Source organism: Myotis davidii, unplaced genomic scaffold (genome assembly GCF_000327345.1).
Source record: "Myotis davidii unplaced genomic scaffold, ASM32734v1 scaffold330, whole genome shotgun sequence".
Classification (NCBI taxonomy): domain Eukaryota; kingdom Metazoa; phylum Chordata; class Mammalia; order Chiroptera; family Vespertilionidae; genus Myotis; species Myotis davidii.
In genome coordinates, this window is record NW_006283770.1 from 7,400,166 (window position 1) to 7,419,404 (window position 19,239).

Consider the following 19,239-nt stretch of genomic DNA (forward strand, 5'->3'; position numbering starts at 1 on the left):
TGCTCACTGGTGTCCTCACCGTTTCAGAAATGCTTGTCTTTCAAAAGCATTTCTTTCACCCAATTAGGGCAAATGAAAGGAAACCCACTTTGACTAAAGGATTTTGCTGTGCCGCTGGTGTCCAAGGGGATGTATGTGTGGGGATACTTCTGAGAGGGTTTTCAGAGCACAGCTCCTAGCCCCTCTCTGCTCACACCTGGTTCGCCAGCAGCCAGCATTCAGCACCACCCAAGTGCCCATTCCCAAGGTCTCCCGTGTAGGCTGGGATTTCCAAGTCATACTCTTAAAGCATCCTGAATTTGGTGTCCAGCACCACACAGAGTCTGGACTTCTCTGCATCAAAGCCCACTTGGCTCAGGACCCAGACCCCCCCTCCCCACAGAACCAGTGGGGGATCGAGGGCCCACCTCTTCCCCAAACTCTCTCCAGGTAAAAGCCTCTTGGATCTAGGGTGAAACAGTTACTGAAGCTCCTGCCCTCTGGTTTAGCCCTGTTGCCTCAGGGGATGGGGCTGGAGTGTGAGGAGGTTGTTCTAAGCCTCCCCTTGGGGCCCATCCTAGGGCTCTGGGTCCCTCCCCCAACCCCCAAGTGCCCACCCCACAGCGCCACAGGCGGAAAGACCGGAAAAGCCATACCTCCCCCGTTCTGGAAGGCCAGGTAGGGAAACCTCCAGACATTGCCCAGCCCTACTGCATACCCCACCATGGACAGGATGAAGTCCAGTTTGCTGGACCAGTTCCCTCGGGCCTTATTCTCATCCCCTTGCTCGTCCTCCTGGGGGCGGAAAAGCACATTGTCGGATAACAGCCCCAGGTTGGTCAGCAAGCAGGTCCCCTTCCAGCCCCCCACCCCTGCTGAGGGTCTTTCCCAGCAAGCAGGCCCCCACTTTTCAACCGAGGATGCATCAGCAAGCAGGACCCCAATTCCGAAGAGTGAATGCACCTACAAGCAGGAACCTCACCCCTCAACTCTACACTGAGACTCTTTCGGCAAGCAGGCTCCCAGCCCTGATCTGAGATCCACCTTAAACAACCCCTGAGCCCCTCTTGCTCAAATCCTGCTGTCAGGACACACCAGCAAGCAGCTTTCCCCAAACCTTGAACCAGTTGGTTGATCGCAAGCAGGTCCCTCCATCCCCAACCCCTGACCAAGAGTTTATTAGGCAAGCAGGCCCCCAATGTCATGCCCAGAGTCTCCAGCAAGCAGGTCCCTAACCAACCCACCCCTCCCCACCCCAAACCTCTCAACACACCCCTTCCCCAGCTCTTTCTCCCTCTGGAGCTTGTGCTAAGGCCAGAGAGAGAACTGCAATGCCTGAAGCCAGCCAGAGCCCCTGCCTCCCGTTCTCTGCCAAAGCCTGCAGGCAGAATCTGCCTGGTTGGTTAATTTAGGGGAGGGGATACTTTCAGCATGGGGGTCTGGGAAATGGGCAGGAGGGAGATGTGTGGGTTAAAAGGTGGGGGATAATAGAGAAGTGGATATGGCAAGAGATAGGACACCTAACACCTTGAATTCTGATCTAAATATCACCATTAGCCAGCTATATAGTCCCCCAGGCCACTTGCTCTATCTGAGCCTCTGTGTTCCCATCTGTAAAATGAAGGGCTTAGAACAGCTATGCCCTGAGCACCTTCCAGCTCCAGATTTGGGGCTCACCTCTGCAAACTCACACTAGGATGCTTTTGGGGGGCCATACATGATTCTGGAATGTCTAACTACTAAACAGAAAAGCCACCTCAACTAAAACTCTGAAAATGTTCAGGACACCAGGCACCCCATAAAGCTTCTAGGACCCAGCCCCTGCATGGCTTTCATCTCCTCAGTCACCTTCCACCTCTATCCTAGCAACCCAGGGTGTCCCACCCTGGTCCACAGGCCGAGGAGGATGAAAAAGCAGCTATCAGGAGGAGAGGAAGTGGTGGGGAGAAAGGCAGGCTGAGGTAGGTGTCAGAAAGGCAACAACAAAAAGATGGGCAGAGCTAAAAATAGGCAAATCTACACTGAACATCTTTAGCATCCCCCTACATTCCTCCCCACACGTACTAGCCCCACCCCCACCTCCCGTTCTTCCAGAGCTGGAATGGGTGGGAGTTCCAGCGGCTTTTGCCGCAGTGCGGAGGTTAAAAAGACACGAGAAACAAAATTCTGTCTCCATCTGGGGTTACACCGGTAGGCACATGCTGTCAGAGGCAGTTAATACACACAGACGAACACTCCAGAAGTGGCCCCCCAAAACAAGGACAGGGTGGAAGAGCCAAAGTGTCTGTTCGTTTCTAATTACTCTAACAGCTGAGCTGCTGCATGGGTCTGTGTGTGTGTGTGTGTGTGTGTGTGTGTGTGAGAGAGAGAGAGAGAGAGAGAGAGAGAGAGAGAGAGAGAGAGAACATGAATGAGAACAAACACTAGAGTGACTACAAACAGAAGGGCTATATAAATCCAAAATCTCATCCAGGTGGACATTCTGGTTTCGGCACCCACCACTGCATACACGCCTAGCCCTGAGCCCAGGGAGGAGAGGAGATAGAGGAAAGGCAGGAAGGGACGAGCTGAAGCGGGTGGAATGGCACAGAGGAAAGAAGAGGTCAGAGGAAGGAGAGAGACTGGGGGAAACTGGAAGAAGACAAAGCCCATGTGGGAGAGGGGCTACCACCCAGGTATCTTTCACCCAGGATTGGGGTTGGCTCCGTGGGGTTTTCATGCCTCTGGTTGAGCATAAGGGATCAAATGCAGAGCTGGTTCCAGATTTGTGGAGCCCGAAGCTTATACAATTGAGGGTGGGGAGACCCATACAAAATTTTGATAACAAAATTAGGTACCAGATTTTTTCTTTTTTAAAAATTTATTTTCGGAAAAACCCTGAAACTTAACTTTCAGCAGCAGGCTCTTGTGAACCCAGCTCTCATCAAATGAGTTCTCACGTGATAAATGGTAACTCACAGTGAAAAGGCTACAAAACTTAAACGAATATTTATTTCCTCTGGGTTTTTCTTCTTTTCTTAATTAAGAAAAATAATTAAAGACCCAATTATTGGCAAGAGAGGGTTGTGTCTTCGTAAGGGGGTAGGAATATATCTGCCTCAATTGCTTAATCAGGCTGCGCCCGGTTTCTGCTCCCACTGAGGCTGGGAAGAGACAGGGAGCGGCAGATCCTAAGGTCGATCCCTCGGGCGGGGCAGGGTCACTACAGCCCTCCTGCCCTGAACTGGAGACCCCAGCGCGGTGCGAGCTTCCGAAGCCCCAAAGCTGCTGTCAGCACCCATTACCTGACACTGCCAACCAGTCTCCGCATCAGCACACGTGCACCCGCCACTGCCTGCTCCCCTCGCGCGCGCCTGGGGAGCAGGAGACTGCGCCGGCCGAGAGCGACCTGCTTACCTGGGCGGCAGTGGTCGCCACGCTGCCAGGCAGCACAGACGTGATTCCATCCGTGCCCAGCACCACGGTGCTCTGGCTCATATTCACCCAGCCCACGGCTGGGGTATTGTTCCGCTCCAGGGTGCCCTTGCCCACACTCACGTCCGCATCCTCCTCCGGGCCCCGAAGGGCCGGAATTTTACAATGCATCGCGTTGCCTGGCCCTGCGCCCCCAGAAGGGGCAGCCTGCGCGCCATGAGTCTCGCTCAAATCCCGCAGAGCTGCGGAGGGGGCCGGCGGCCTTGGTCTCGGGCAAGCCCCCAACCCCAGGCGTTCAGCCTCACAGGCTCGGGGGTCGAGGGCCTGGAAAGTTTGGGCGCCGGTGGAAGCCGACCTGGGCACACTGGGCGGCGTGGCCGAGGCTGCGGGGAGGTCCTGCTCCGGGCTGGTCCTGGGCGCGCATGAACCCTCGTGGTGGCCCAGCACCACCGCCGCCTCCAGGCTGTTGGCCGGTTGTTTACTCATTTCCCTGGGAGCACCGCAATCCTGCACATACAACGTGAAATAGGTGCAAAAAAAAAAATCAAGGCAGCTTTGAAATTAACCTGTGTCTACATATAGAGCTATGTTCACAGCTCAGGTCCAAACACAATATCTAGGGAACAAATTGAAATCTGGATTTTTCTTTCCTTTTCCAGGAAAAACTGCAGTCAGTATTTTTCAATTTGCCTGTCTGCTCAATAACCAGATGACATAAGGAAGCTAACGTTCTCCTCCCTGACGGAGTGGAACTGAGAAAAGAGGCAGAAATGGTTTTTTGGAGTGGTAAAGGGGAGGGTGAGAATAGCCCTACAGCCATGAGCTCTCCGCCCTCTTTGGATTTCACATCACGGCTGTAGGGTGCCCATGTCCCCATCGCCATTGTAGAAAGATTCTTTAATTTTCCGCCCCATTTCCTTTGTCATTCAACAATGCACATTGCCTCTTTTTTTTCTCCCCATAAGCGATAGACAAGCTGTGGCCACAAAGCTGATGCCCTGGCACCTGCGAGGATTTCAGGCAAAATCGTTGATGCGAATCCCAGTGATCCAAAATCCACCCCTGCCCGCCAGGTAGCAAAGGCAAGGATAGCAACAACAACCCAACAACAATAATAAACCACACTTAAAACACTGGACAGTAACCAGGTTTGTTATCTTACACAATCTACATTCACTCCCAGATTCCCAGATATGTAAAAGAACATGCCAAGTGCCCGCTTCCAACCCAGAATACATTCACAGAAGTCTGATATCCTTCATGGACCAAAACTCATGACTTATTTTCATTTGCTTTCTCCCAATTGAGGTTCAAATTAAAAAAACTACCAGCGGTGGGTTTTCCCGTCCCCTTTCTTCCTTCTCGTTATCTTTCAAGGTTTCCTAAACAATAGTACCAGTAATTACTATTATACTGTGAGAATAACCATATTGTCTTCAGCTCATCCACACACCACTCATCGAATCTTCTTGGACAAGTGCACATAGCAGAACTCCTTAATTTGCACCAATCTAAGTACCTTGACTCCAGCAAGCATTCTTACCTCATCCACTAGGACCCAGAGCCACTAAGGCTCCTGCGGGCATCTGATTTCAGCACCGAGGACAGTGCTAAGAATCCGCAGGGTAGGTGCTAAGAATCTGCAGGGTAGGTGACCCGCCAACCTCTCAGCTCCATACCTTCAGAAACCGCTTTTGGACCTCAGGTGATGTTCACAAGTGCAAATACTACGGCTGTGACGACTGTCCTCCCTCCTTCTTCCAAAATGTACAGAACATTTCAAAAAGAAGTATGCAAAACGAATCTGCTCCTCCCAACCCCGCAGCCCCCTCTCTGAAAAGAACAACAAAAAAGCAAACACTCACCATGTCTGACACCGGCAGCAGATTGAATAGGTAGAGAGAATGAAACCAGCTATTGACAAGACTGGGTTCGGCTCCAGCAAGAGAGGCGCTTTCTATATCTCCTTAGGAAAGGCGAGGTTTGCGTCAGTGCAAAGCAAGGTGCCCTTCGTTTGACATTTTCTTGATAATACAAGTTTGATAAATCATTACCCCCATGGATTCGAGTTTTAAAGGGACAACAGCCGTGAGTACGCTGGCCCGCTGTTGTCACTCGGGAGGGAGGGGGGCTGCGTGTTCAGCGTGACTCATGTGGCTCTGATTACTAAACCGAAGCCGGCGGCAGGAGATGACAGAAGTTTGCCTCTCCCTAATTACGGAAAACATGGGAAGGACACGTCCCACTGCACCCAAGGCGAGGCGCAGAGCGGATGGGGCTGCCGAGGTGGGCGCGAGGGAAGGAGTTAAATCACCCTCATGTTTCCGTCTTTCTCTGCTACTACATCCGTAGCTGCCTCTCCAAATCTGCAAGCAGTGGGTTCCACAATATTACCCCCCAAACGATCGGGGGTCGGCTCGTAGCGCCACAGCTCTGTGATGGCTGCCGCACAGGGGTGCTGCTTGGATAAGGGTGTTGTAGCCACCTGCGTGTATGGGGACTTAGATTCTCACAGCCCTACAACCAGTGTTAGAGGGATCCTGGACTTTCGCTTAAAAATTGAGGTCTAACATTTGCATTCTTATTTTATCTCTATTGACACAACAGAAATTCCTGGGTAAAATTACGATTGCTCTCAGTGTATTTGTTAAGCTCCTCTGAACATATTTTAAAGAAATAAAAAGGAAAATATCTTCAACACCGACCTGGTTCTTAGTCACTTTCAAAGTCAAAGGAGACTCATGTTTTCTTCTAAGCCCTCTCAATAAAAACTCACCGCAGCTAGGCCTGGTTTGGAAGCGTGACCCTCCCCCCCCTCCCCCCCTCCCCCGCAGCCAGGTGGCAGGGTGGCTGTCCTGGAAGCCGTGGGAAGATGTGCCGCCCTACTCCAGCTGGGTGGGGGTGGCCGTGGCGGTAAAAAGAGGGACTTTACTTTGGGCGTAAAGCAATGGCTATCATCAAAACAGGGAAAACACCTTTACAAATAAGGTCTAGTTTGGAGACTAGAAAGGATTTGTAGGTAAACCGCTTCCCCTCCCTCCTTCCTGGGGGCCTGGTTCGGGAAACCCCTGGCCCCCCGGGATGGGGAGCTACAGAAAGCACTCAGTCCCTTTCCCGCGGCCACGCCAGCATTCCCACCCGCCGCCTTAGGGTCGGCTCGGTTGCACCGGCTGAAAACCCCTCCCGCCACCTTCCAGGGGCTCTCTGGCGTTCCCACGCCTCTGCTCCCAGACTCGCCCGCTGGGCCCGCTGATGGAAGAGGGCTGGGGATCCAAGGTCCGCACTGATATTGAGGGAGGACAGGTTCCCTGAAGAGACCCTCCTGGAGAGCTGCCTTGCGCGTTCCAGACCGCGTTCACTGTAGTGTTGAGTTAACATGTACTAAGTTCTCAACATGGAACCATGCGCAAGAGCTGTCCATGAATTATCTCATTTAGCATTGACAACCTTTGGGAAACTCCCAGTTTTAAAGCCGGGGAAACGGAAAATCGTAAAATCTCCTTTGACCCTAGAAAATCTCCCAGCTCCTTTCACAGGGCCGGGCAGGGCGGGGAAGGAAGCTCCTAATTCTCCCCGGAGGCCCGCTCCGCTCCGAAGGAAACCAGGCTCGTGAAGGAGACAGGGGTGGGTCTGGTGGGCTTTGGCTGAGTGTGGTCGGGACAGCAAGCGGAGCCCAGAAGCCTGAGGCGCGAGCTTGGACTCGGTGGGCGCTGGCAAACACCCTGGACTCTGGGAGCCGCGGGGAAACCTGGGGAGAGGGGCCTGTCCAGCGCTTCATTCAGAACAGATCCCAGTTTTCATGGAGCCAAACCAGGATGCGAGCACTTGAAGGGGCAGCCCAGCAGCCCTGGCTTCTGCACCACGAGGCGTCCCCCCCCCACCCCCCCAAGGCTCCGCGGGCCCTGAGGAGCTGCAGATGGAGTTCATTAACCAATGACCAATGATTTCACACCCCCCCAAGGCTCCGCGGGCCCTGGGCCAACTTCCACCAGTCACGACTACGAAAAGTTCTGGCCAGTTCCCTCAATTTGCATTTGAGCCACTCCCGCAAAATGCCGCGTGATCGTTGTGCTTCCACCCAGCACGTCCACGGTCTGGGCGCACAGATGTTCCAGGCCAGCGCCCCCGGAGCAGGGAGAACGCCCCCAGCAGCGACTCTGGGCCGAGTGACGCCAATCCCCACTCGGTCCCCAGGCCTGACGTTTAGCCGGCTGGCCCTCCCCAGCCAAGTGCGCACTTGGGTACCTGCGGGAGGCCCGCGGTGCTTCTGGCCCGTCAGAGGAGGTTGACGCAGGAGGAATGCAGACGCCTGGGGAGGGGAGGGCTTTGGCAGGCGCTCAGCTTTGGCTCCCTACCTCCCCCACCCCCTTCCCGCCGCAAGATTCTAGAAAGGAGGGGCCACATGGAGAGTGGTGGGAGGGTCCAGCAGCCCCAGAAAGGTCGTTCTGAATCCCAAGTGGGGGCGGAGTGACGGGCACCAGCCGGCCGCAGGGTATGTTTGGCGGGCTGGAGTGGGCGTGCTGGGGCTGGAGGCCAGGGACAGCTTGTGCACCGGGCTGTGAGTCCGTGCTCGGTAAGTGCCAAGGACAGAGCCTCCGTGTTAAAGAAAAGAATTAGAATAAAAGGCTCAAGTCCTCGGGATGCGGGCCTCCGCCCCCGCCCTCCACGGCCGCCTGTTTGGAGTGATAATCGGCCCGGTCGGTGCAACGCTGCCGCTGCCGCCGAGCAGGCCGTAAATCCGCATCCATCACGGCGCAGCCATTCGGGCGGAATTAGCAGTCACTATGGCCTTAATTACTTTGTCAAAGATGAAAAATAGTAATTGATTTTGCCCTCGATCATTTTGCCCCTCCCTTTTGTAGATAAGCAAATAAATAGCTATTTTTCAAAACCCGTGTCCACCCCGCAGTATGGAGGAGGAAGAGGTAGTCTATTGAAAAACAGGCCATCAGTGGCAGCCCTGACGCCAGTGTCTGTCCCAAGACTGGAGAGGAGAGCCGTAAGAGGCGGGGAGCAGGAGAGGCCCTGAAGGGCAGACTTTCACATTCAAGATGCTGCCCTCCTCTGCACTAGGGAAGGGGAGAGGAAGGAGAGGAAAAGGTATCTGACCCACTCCTGCTCTGGTGTGAGTGGGCGCTTGCAGCAGGCGAGAAAGAGCTGCAGGGCCAGGTTGACAGAAAAGCAAGGAAACCTGCCTAAGGTCAGCCCCCAGAGTCAGGATTTGAACCTAGGCCCGTTGACTCCATTCCACCCCGCCCAGCGGATTTAACGTGCGCACCTGTGCGGGTGCTCAGATGGTTTTGATGTGGGAACCATAAACACCGAAAACCTCTACAGCTAAGGATTCGAGGCCTCTGTGGGGGTTTAGGGTGGCATTGCCAAGAAGCCATGCAGTATTTCTGTCCCACTTGCCCACCACTGCCCAGTTCCACTGCAGTCTCATTTCCTACTGAGAACGTGGGTTCTGCAGCACACCACCTCCTAGCTCTGCACCCACAGGGGACATTCTTGATCTATAAAATGAGGATAATAAGATTAACCTACCTCAAGTGTTGTTCAAGGATTAGATGAGATATGTATGTATGTAAAATGCCTACCTAGGATGCTTTAGATATACTATTGACCGAATATGGATATTCTTTACCTAGGCTTTCATTTATCAACTTTGCCATAATAAACATTCTTGCACTGTGCCTGCCTAGTATGCTTTCCATAAGCAATCGTTGTTATTCAGTCTGGGAGAATCATCTATTCGAAGCTCCTCTAATTTAGCAAATAAAACAGTTCTTTCTCCTTGGTTCAGAGGGTTTAATATGGGGAGACATGCACAGAATAGAAAGCCTTACCAAGTGGATACTCATTGTGCAACATTTCTCCTCCTCATTCAGTGGTTTAGTCAGGCAATAGTCAAGTATGCATCTTCATTAAAAGAAACTTGGGAGCATTCTGAAAAAGTGCCCCTACACAGGCTTCTATGAATGTTTCTCAGGCACCTTTTGTTTAGATTAAGGTAAACCTCAACATAAACGACAGAAGCTTGGAGCTTTGCAATCAGCTGCATTTTCCATTTCTCATCTGGACCCTGGTGTCAGAGAGACAAGCTAACCAGGGCAAGCTTCCCTCATCATAGCATTTCAGAAGAGTTCATACTTAGAAATCAGTGATTCAGCTTAGTACCTAGTCTGCGTGCAGAAAATGTACATCCAAAATTCCAAGAGTGAGACAGGCAGGATGCGTGTCCCTGAGTCAGCAGTAGTGATGATCCTCACTTCACTGCAGCAAAACACAGGACGGGGAGTGCAGGCACAGAAGCAGAGTTTAGAATAAGCTGCAAAGGACAGTCAAGGTCACCTGCTATAGGAGTGAGAAAACAGGTCCAGAGAGGGAAACTGAGTCTGCAAGGGTACTTGTAAGTCAGAAACAGTCTAGCAGCATCTCTTCTTTAAAAAGGAAAGAGAGAAAAGAACTACACTATCCTTTGATCCAGCAGTCCCACTTTTAGGAATCTATCCGTGGCATAGTGCAAGAATGTTTATTATGGCAAAGTTGATAAATGAAAGCCTAGGTAAAGAATATCCATATTCGGTCAATAGTATATCTAAAGCATGGGATAATCTGCAGCTGCTAAAAGAATAATTTAGAGCAGGGGTGGTCTGGCCCTGCCAAGGCATTAGGGGTGAGTTAATTAAATGTTTGACCAAATATAGCAGGCTAATGTTTAAGTTGATAATTTTGTATGACCCGTGAATGATGTTATAAATATCCAAATGGCCCTTGGCAGAAAAAAAGGGTTTCCTACCCCTGATTTAGAGCCACACAGTTGGCTTGGACAGATTTTCATGAAATATTGAATAAGAAAAGCCAGATACATGAAAGTGTGTGTAATATGATTCCAGTGGGTGTGTGTATGTTGTGTGTGTGTGAGAGAGGTCCAATAAAGAGTGGAAGCACACACAGTAGGTAGCACCTGGGATTATTGGTGGGCAGTATGGGCATTGATATGGGTGGAGAGGAAAGCTGAGGAAGAAGATCTAAACGAAAAAAGAAAAAGAGAGGGAAAGACTGTACTTTAAAAATGATTGTAATTGTCATATTTATAAATTTATGTAAAACAAATAAAAAGAAAAAAATTAGTACTAGAATCTACTACTTTAATTAATGAGGCTATTCACCAAACAGAGTAGTTTAATTAGGAAGTCTTTCTCTGAAGAGTCGAGCTCAGGAAAAAAAAAAAAGTTAATTAAGGATTCAAGTTCCCAATATTTGTCTAACCTTCTTTCTAAAGCCTCGGTGTTTCTGTCTCCAAGCTCTGCTGGGCTGCAACCAGGGCCTGATCAAGACCTTTACAGGACAAAGGCTTGAAAATATGACCATGCTCTGCTCCTCCATCCCCATTCTTGTTATATGCATTAAACTATAAAGTATAAACTAAAATTATACTAAACTGAAAATTTCTGATTTCTAATTTTTCCATAATGAGAACATTGATGCTTTTCTGATAAACAACACATTCACCTCTTTCCTCTGCTTTCTTTTCTTATCATTCTTTGGGTAGCTCTGCTTTACCAGTTGCAAATGTTAGGCATAACTACTTAGTAAGCTCTTTCTATGTTTAAGTCTTCTGTGTTTGTGCATCTGCTCAAATTTCCCAAACCCCAATGGGAGATACTAACTCTGAAAGAGAAATTAGGTCTCAAATATATTCCTTATTGGCAATAAGAGATTTCTAATACATGGGGTATAAGGAAATTGATATTTTATGTCTACAATGTTCATAAAGGAGATTCCCTCCTTTTTTTCTTGAATGCCCCTTTCCCCCTGGCTTTCTAATACTGAGTTCAACATCATGCAAACCTAGCAGAAATTCCCACAAGTAAAGCAGAACAGATGTTGGGAAGCTTCAGTATATAAGCAGTTGATGGAGTTAACCAATGCTATTGAGTCAGATCTGAACAGGGTTCAAAAAAACACAATGATGAGGACAATGATCCAGGAAGTGGGACCTTGAAAATTCAAGACCCTTTATACCAGTAGGAACTGCCAGGCAGCACAGATAAATTTCAGGATCTTATGATTTTGTCACAGGGTGATACCCTTATAAATTGGGCCTAAGGGGCTATGGACATTGACACCAAATTTGGTACTGTTGGTTCTAGTCATCTGTAGCATTCAATACAGAATGAGACCATATCAAGCAATGGCTAGCCCACTCTATCATCTTTGATAGACAACCCAGAGTTAACTAATCATGATAATAGCTGTCTCCTGAGATGTAACCATTAGAGCTTAGAAATATTTTAACATAACTTATTAGGGTCTGCATTCTATTTTAGAGTGTTTCTGTTTTTGGTGTAAATATCTTCCTGGGTGCGGGTAACATGAGATAGTGGAAATAGGGCTTTTAAATTAGACATAAGTTAAGAGTTTGGATGCAAGTTCTGCCACTAATTAACAGTGTTTTGGGGCTTTTACTTATCCCACCACTCCAAAACATAGCCTATTAACATTTTGGTGTAAGGCCTTCTAGATGTTCATGTGCACAGAGATGTAGTTTTTGTTTTTACAAAACGAATATCATGCTGCTCATAGTCATTTGTAATCTGCATTTTTCGCTTATATTGTTGATACAGCTCTGCCCGATTGCCCTGAAACCTGCATTATGTTTAACTGCTGCACAGATTTTCATAGTAGAAATACTCCACAATTTAACCAATAAACAATTATTTTACATTTGGATTGTTTCAAGTATTTCTTATAAATAGTACTGCATTATAGGTCTACACCTATCTATATTTGTCTTTGGCCGCATCTCTAATTTGGATTCTTAGCATAGGTTCCTAAATATGGAATTAGTATTTAAAGGAATTGCACATTTTTGAGAATTGGGTCCATTTTATCTGGACCTGTTTTCTTTTTATGTCTGCCTGAAACGCAGACATGGAGCTGTACGTGAAGATGCACCCAAACTCTGAGCCGAGGCTGCCAGCGCTCTGTGCTTTGTTTCCATCCCTTCTTCCAACGATGCCCAGCAATCTGTGAATGCCTCTGGCTATAAAAAGCCATGAGAACAAATACGTTTCCATAAAGGCTAAATCTGTTTTCTCTTTAGCATAAAGGAATTTTTTTTTAATGAAAAGAATATTATTTGGTAAATACAAATATTTGTAAATGTCACTATGCACAATATCCAAATTTTCCAACTATTAGGACCAAACAAATAAGCTCGTCTGTTTACACAGGATTTAATTAAACAGTTGTGAGAAATAATGCAAACACTGTCGAAATGTGTGCGGGATTTGTAAATGATTCCTCTGCAGTGGCAACACCTGATTCAGGGTGCTCTCTGGTTTCTGCCGATTATATGGATGATGACATGTTTTTCCAAGTCATTAACTTGGGCACAGCTTTGGGGCCAAATGAGAAGCTACATTCAAACTATTCTACGAGTCTGGGTGATTGGTGGAGCTGACAAAGGCAAGACCCTCTGTCATTCACCACTGTGGGAGCATTTGGAGAGTGTGATTATCTGTGACGACTCATGGTTCAATGATCCCATTGTTTCCTGAAGGCCTGGTTTCACTGATATTAAGAGAAAAAGGTGCACTGTGCCCCCGCATTGGCTATTCAAGGTGACACTATTAAAGACATTTCCAATGTTGTTTTTTCCTTTAGAACATTATTCTGTCATATTTGGCATTAAAATGTTGTTGTTTTCCTTATAGAAAAATATAAGCAAAAAGAAGAAAATAAACATCATCCCACCAGGACTCTTTCAATTGCAATGAACAGAAACTCAACTCAAAATTAGCTAAAACTCAAGGTATCAAGTAATGGCTAGGTCAAGGTCAAATGAAGCTAACCTCAAGGTGGGCTGAAGCCAGGCTGCCCACAGCATCAAGATGCTATCTCCGAGTCTAAGGCGCTGTCTGTCCATTTGTCACATGTTTTCAGATTCTCATGTTGTAGAAGTCATGCCACTCAGAGTTTTGGGTTCCCATGCTCATCATTATCATCCTAGGGGAAAGAAATACCACTTCAGTTTGGGGAGTTTTGGGAAAGGACTTTAATAGGCCATACTCTGAGATAAGGCCTTCAATTCAGATAGATTATTTGGGAAGGGGTCTCAACTGAGGAAGTGAGAAAAGTGAGACAGGGACAGGAGCAGAATCAATAAAGAGACTGTTAATGAGTGAGCTCCACTGTGGGCAATCTGAGTTCAGACCCCTGCAGGTCCCTCTGAGGTACCATGTTGAGAACATGTCAGAATTCTTCTACCACCCCCTTTGAAATTCCACCAATTCAAAATTCATTTAGTATCACAGCCAAGTTTTTTTTAAAACAAACAAACAAACAACATACTCCTCAAATAACTAATTACACATTAGCACCCTGGTGTAAAGTTTATGATATTGCTTTCCTCCTTATATCTAGAAGGAACTTTCAGTATCCAGAAATGAGAAGCCTAGTTAGTGAAGAAAGGAAGGGAGACAGTGCTATACCACAGGCTATTGTGATGTAGAGATCTGCATTGCCAGAAGAGAACAGGACATTTCTGGATTTTGGAGAGGTCAGAAGAGAAAAACCAGACAAAGATCCCTGAGGAAAGTCAACTTTCTTATTTTTCAACTATTTTCAATCACTATTTCCCAAGAATCACAGATAAGAATGAATAAATTTGTTCCAATTGAATTAAGTTCCAATTTCCAGTTTTTCCCCCTATGGATCTACATCAAGCATGTCAAAACTCAAAGGCTAGCATGGGCCAAATAAACAAGGTTTAAGTTTATGTGGGCTGCAAAAAAACAAAAGCTTCAATTTTCATAGAAACATAGGCTTATTTTGATAGAGACATTCTGAATACAAAGGGCTGAAATAAATGAGTAATCATTAACATAAAATAATAGAACATTTTAATAAAAATTATTTTTTCTTGAACATTAACTTACCAGACACTGAATAACTGCACAAAATAATAAGCATAACTCAAATAAACCTATTTTTCTTGTTCTCCGAAAGTGAAATATTTCCTGTTGCGCACACCAAACAAATCAGTCCAAGACTAATGACCTGGCAATCAGCTGCTAAAATATTCATTGCTAGTAGTAGTGGAGAGAAATGGTGTACCTGTTGTGTAAGGTACATAGGGAAATGAATGCAACACGATTATAGTAATCAGTCATTAGCAAGCATTGTAGTTCATTATTAAAAACTAGAGGCCTGGTGCATGAATACGTGCATGGGTAGGGTCCCGAGGGAGGTGGGGGGACGGCCGGGACTCCATCAGCCCTCCAGGTGTGTGGTGGGATGCCCTTGTGGGCCAGGATTAGATCCATCCCGCTGACATTCACAGGAGCCAGCTGGTGGCTCCTTTTATATCCTTTCTTCCTTGTAGAGCATCTAGGGAGGGGAAGTGGCCACAGTGCCTGAGGCCAACTTCCAGGAGGAGGTGGTGCTGTTGGAATCCTGCCTGGCCTGTTCTCCAGAGATTGGACCTGCAGGACTACTGAGGAAGTGAGTGGCTGCTGTTGGGCTGGTAGGTCGGTCAGCTGTGAGAGCGCACTGACCACCAGGAGGCAGCTCCTGCGTTAAGCGTCTGCCCCCTGGTGGTCAGTATGTGTCATAGGGACCAGTGGTTCCAGTCATTTGTTTGGTGTCGGTCACTTAGGCTTTTATATATAGAGATTATGTATAACAGGATATTGTAAAAATTAAGTTACAAAATTTTTATTAAAATGTTTCTGGTCAGCTGTGAGAGCGCACTGACCACCAGTAGGCAGCTCCTGCGTTAAGCGTCTGCCCCCTGGTGGTCAGTATGTGTCATAGGGACCAGTGGTTCCAGTCATTTGTTTGGTGTCGGTCACTTAGGCTTTTATATATAGAGATTATGTATAACAGGATATTGTAAAAATTAAGTTACAAAATTTTTATTAAAATGTTTCTTACATACTGTTATATTGGCTGGGCCGCAAAAATATTCGTTGTGGGCCGCATGCAGCCACGGGCCACAAATTTGACATGCTTGATCTAGATGGAAGAGAATCATTGATCGGCTGCCTCCTGCACACCCCAACTAGAAATGGAGCTGCAACCTGAGCATGTGCCTTGACTGGGAATCAAACCATGACCTCCTGGTTCATAGTTCAGTGCTCAACCACTGAGCCATGCTGGCTGGGCCAAAAAGCCATGTTCTTATACTACCTAGTTTATGCAATGGTTAACGTAAAACTTATCAGATGAACCTTGTTTCAGCTTTTCTTTCTTCCCCCTCCCTTTGCTTCAGAGGTCTGAGGCATCAGACTATTCCGAAGAACTGGCCACCTCTGAAAGATTCCCCTTCTAGAACATGTGGACACTTAAGAAAGGTTTCTTTTTTTTTAAGACAATAGAAGGAGAAACAGAAGTTTTGAGTCTGTGGCACACTGTGTCTTCAAACAGTTTGGAGGAATGAAAACCTGGAGATTTAAAACCATGAGTTAAACATTCCAGTAGAATGTAAAAATGGAATATGCATCGCTCTTAACCTTGAACATAGTGACTTGGAGACACTGTTTATCAGTTTTGCCAATAAGACCGTGGACTTCCTGATTGTTGTTGAACTTCTGAGTCAATCTCAAATGAGGTGAATTTTGCCTATAAAGAGTTTATTTGCTAAGAAACAACTTAATAATTCTGAAATAATACAATAATAGATATCAGTACAATTAATTCATATGTTTAACCATTTAGTTTGGGGCTCTGTATTACTTGCATGAGCCTTAAATCAATGTAGTGTTTTAAAAATATATATATTTTTATTGATTTCAGAGAGGACGGGAGAGGGAGAGAGAGAGAGAGAAACATCAATGATGAGAGAGAATCATTTATCTGCTGCCTCCTACACGCCCCCCCACCAGGGAACGAGTCTGCAACCTGGGCATGTGCCCTTGACCAGTATTGAACCTGGGACCCTTCAGTCCGCAGGCCAACACTCTATCCACTGAGACAAACCAGATAGGGCAAATCAATGTCGTTTTAATGAATGGTTTGTTCTGAATGGTTGCTAATACTGTAGAGAACCTACTGAGGGCTACCAACATGAAAGTATGGTATTGAACTTCAGGTTTAACTGTTTGAAGCATTATAAACATTAAATTTGTAAATAGGTTGTATAGGGATAGGAGACTCACTGTTATTTTCTTTTTAGTGTTAAATTTATTAAATCACCATTGCATTCAACAGGCATGTGTTGAAAGAGCATTGTCATTGGTATTAGTGAGGGAATGTGTTCCTTCATTGTAATTGGGCCTTTTGTATCACTCTCTTGATATTAAATTAGAGGTGCCTTGAAGCAGAAATAATAAACCAGAAATGAATTATTTAAAAAAAAAGGAAGGTCACTTCCCTAAGGAAGGGAGTCCATGAGTTTTCCATTGATAGGCCCAGAATGGAAAAAAGACCCCATGATGTACTAGCTGTCTTCCCCACTATTTGTTCTCTTCTTCTTCCATAATAGGTGAGTCTAGCTAAGCACTGGCAATCCATTTAAAGATGACAGTCCCAAGCCGTCTTTACAGCGTGGTGAGCCCTTGGTCACTCCATTCTGGCCAATGGGATATGAAGGAGCAAAAGCCTTAAGAAGCTTGAGCATATGCTTTCCTTTCGTGCTGAGCAGTGGTTGTCCTTGTTGGCTGGGAGGACGAGAATTGCAGCCATTACTTTGGACTGACAAGGAAGAGCCACATGTTAGGAATAGCAGAGCTGCCTACCAGCACAGTACCTCTTATCTCTTAACTATGCTATAAATAAGAAATGAATTCTTATCTAATTTAAGCTGCTGTCATTTGGGGTCTCTCTGTTACAGCAGCTCAGACTGCTCTAACTAACATACTGGATGTCTATACATCAGTTTGAGCCCACCCCAGGTGGGTGCAAGGGCCTTTTGTCAAACTGAGGCAGTGCCCATGCAACTAACTTAAGGGGAGACTGGAAGACCAATGAGCAATTTTTCTCTACTACCCTCAGACTAGACCAATCCTGCCAATGCTCTGATTTCAAACTTTACCCTCTAGAACTGTGAGACAACAAATTTCTATTGTTTAAGCCACCCAGTCTGTGGTACTTTGTTATACCTAGCAGCTCTGGCAAACTAATACACAACTACACATATTCACCAAATTTTACATACAAAGTCCAAAGAACATCCATGGACCCCTATTGAAGGATCACAGCAAAATTGTATTCCCTGAAAATATTCCAATGCCCATAATAATGATAACATGAAGAAAAAAAACTGTTTTAAAGCACTGTTTCAAGGGCTTTTTGTGTATTAAATCATTTAATTCTCCCAATAACTCCAGCAGTCACAGGAAACTAAAACAGATTTTGTTACCTAGAAATGAGCTGTCACTGATGTTTTTATTGCTGTTATTTCTCTGATATGGAGTGATCTCTGGAACGGACATCCTCCCACTACTGTGGCTTAAAGTCTGATTGATCCAGAGACTACAAATATTTTTAAAGGTAAATTCTGCATATGGCTCCAGACTTGTGTTATCCAAATAATTAAATTCCAGTTCCCTTCTTCAAATTCTACCTGCAAAGTAATAAGTGAGAATATTAAATAAATTCAATTTTCATCCTTCTGGATCTCACTAAAATGCATACCTTTTCCCCTTTCTCTTCTCGTTCCCTCAGCTCTACAAGTTATTTTTAAAAATCTTTAGAGAAGAAGAGTGGCCAGATTTGTAAGCCAGTTTTCCAATTACTGAGCTCTGCAAAGAAAGATGCCATAATTGCTTAAGGTAAAGGGAAAGGAAAGAGATAAAAAAGTAAATTACCATGAGGATCTATGGTAGAAGTTTTCTGAAGACCATGGAGTATTTTCCCATTTTACCTGTCAGCACACATGAAGGAATAAAACTGCACACTCATCAGAAGATACTTGTATGCAATCACTCTTGTGTTAGATTTTCCTTCTCACTTTTACACACACACACACACACACACACACACACACACACACTACAAAGAATAACATTGTCATGAGCTTCTAGCTCAAGTGCAGGATGAGTTGAAGGTCCACAAAGAAGGAGTTGACTTGCTGACAGTGTGAGTGGCAAGAAAAAGTATGGTGAATCAACATAAAGAAAGATACTGGAGGAATGGTTATCTGGAATTGGTTGACTTTAATAGGTATTTCTCACATTCTATCTTTGATTACAGACTCCATCTTAAGAGGCCAAGGAAAAAGGCTTATGGACAAGTGGTCCAACAACTGACCTTTGAATATCTTTTGACTTATCTAGTGATTTTTTTTCCTTGACTGAGTGAAGCTCGCTAGCCAGGGGCTTTGTGAGCACAAGGGTATTTTGTCCTTTGACCCAACAATGGGAATTCTTCCTGAAGTAGCCTTCTAGAACACACTAAGTTGCTTATTTTTAACTCCCTTCACTGGCTTAATGTGAAAAAAAAAAAAAAAAAGCCTTTCCAATTGGGTTACCTTTTGACTTGGTTTACTTTTCATATACTGTTCACACTGTATGATATATGCTTATGTATTCAATAAACATTTATAGGGCAATATCTCTAGCATCCATAAGAATATAGCAATAAACTGGACATATGCAGCCTCTGCCTTCTTTATCTTTACAATATCTCTGGGAAGAGGACTATTAGGCTATTGTGATAGAATATGATGAAGCTTATTTTAATAACAGCAAAAATTAATTGAATGAATTATCAGAAACCAATTATAAAGTACATTACATGCATTAACTCATTTAACCCCTGTGACAATTAAGGCTAACAAGATTCTTATCCCCACTTAATAGATGAGGACACTAAGTCATAGAGAGGATCAATAACTTG

The 19,239-nt window shown here is 45.9% G+C and overlaps 1 protein-coding gene across 1 annotated transcript in view; it reads right to left on the reverse strand.

Annotated features, from left to right (window-relative positions):
* The window catches only part of SLC6A5 (solute carrier family 6 (neurotransmitter transporter), member 5), a 47,150-nt gene extending 41,723 nt beyond the window's left edge, over positions 1 to 5,427 (reverse strand). The window contains exons 1-3 of the mRNA XM_006753969.2: positions 5,259 to 5,427; positions 3,376 to 3,900; positions 636 to 774 (exon numbers count right to left, since the gene is read on the reverse strand). Coding sequence (XP_006754032.1) covers positions 636 to 774; positions 3,376 to 3,900; positions 5,259 to 5,261 — 667 coding nt within the window. The 5' untranslated portion in view covers positions 5,262 to 5,427. The remainder of the gene's footprint in view (positions 1 to 635; positions 775 to 3,375; positions 3,901 to 5,258) is intronic.
* Between the last annotated feature and the right edge of the window lie 13,812 nt (positions 5,428 to 19,239).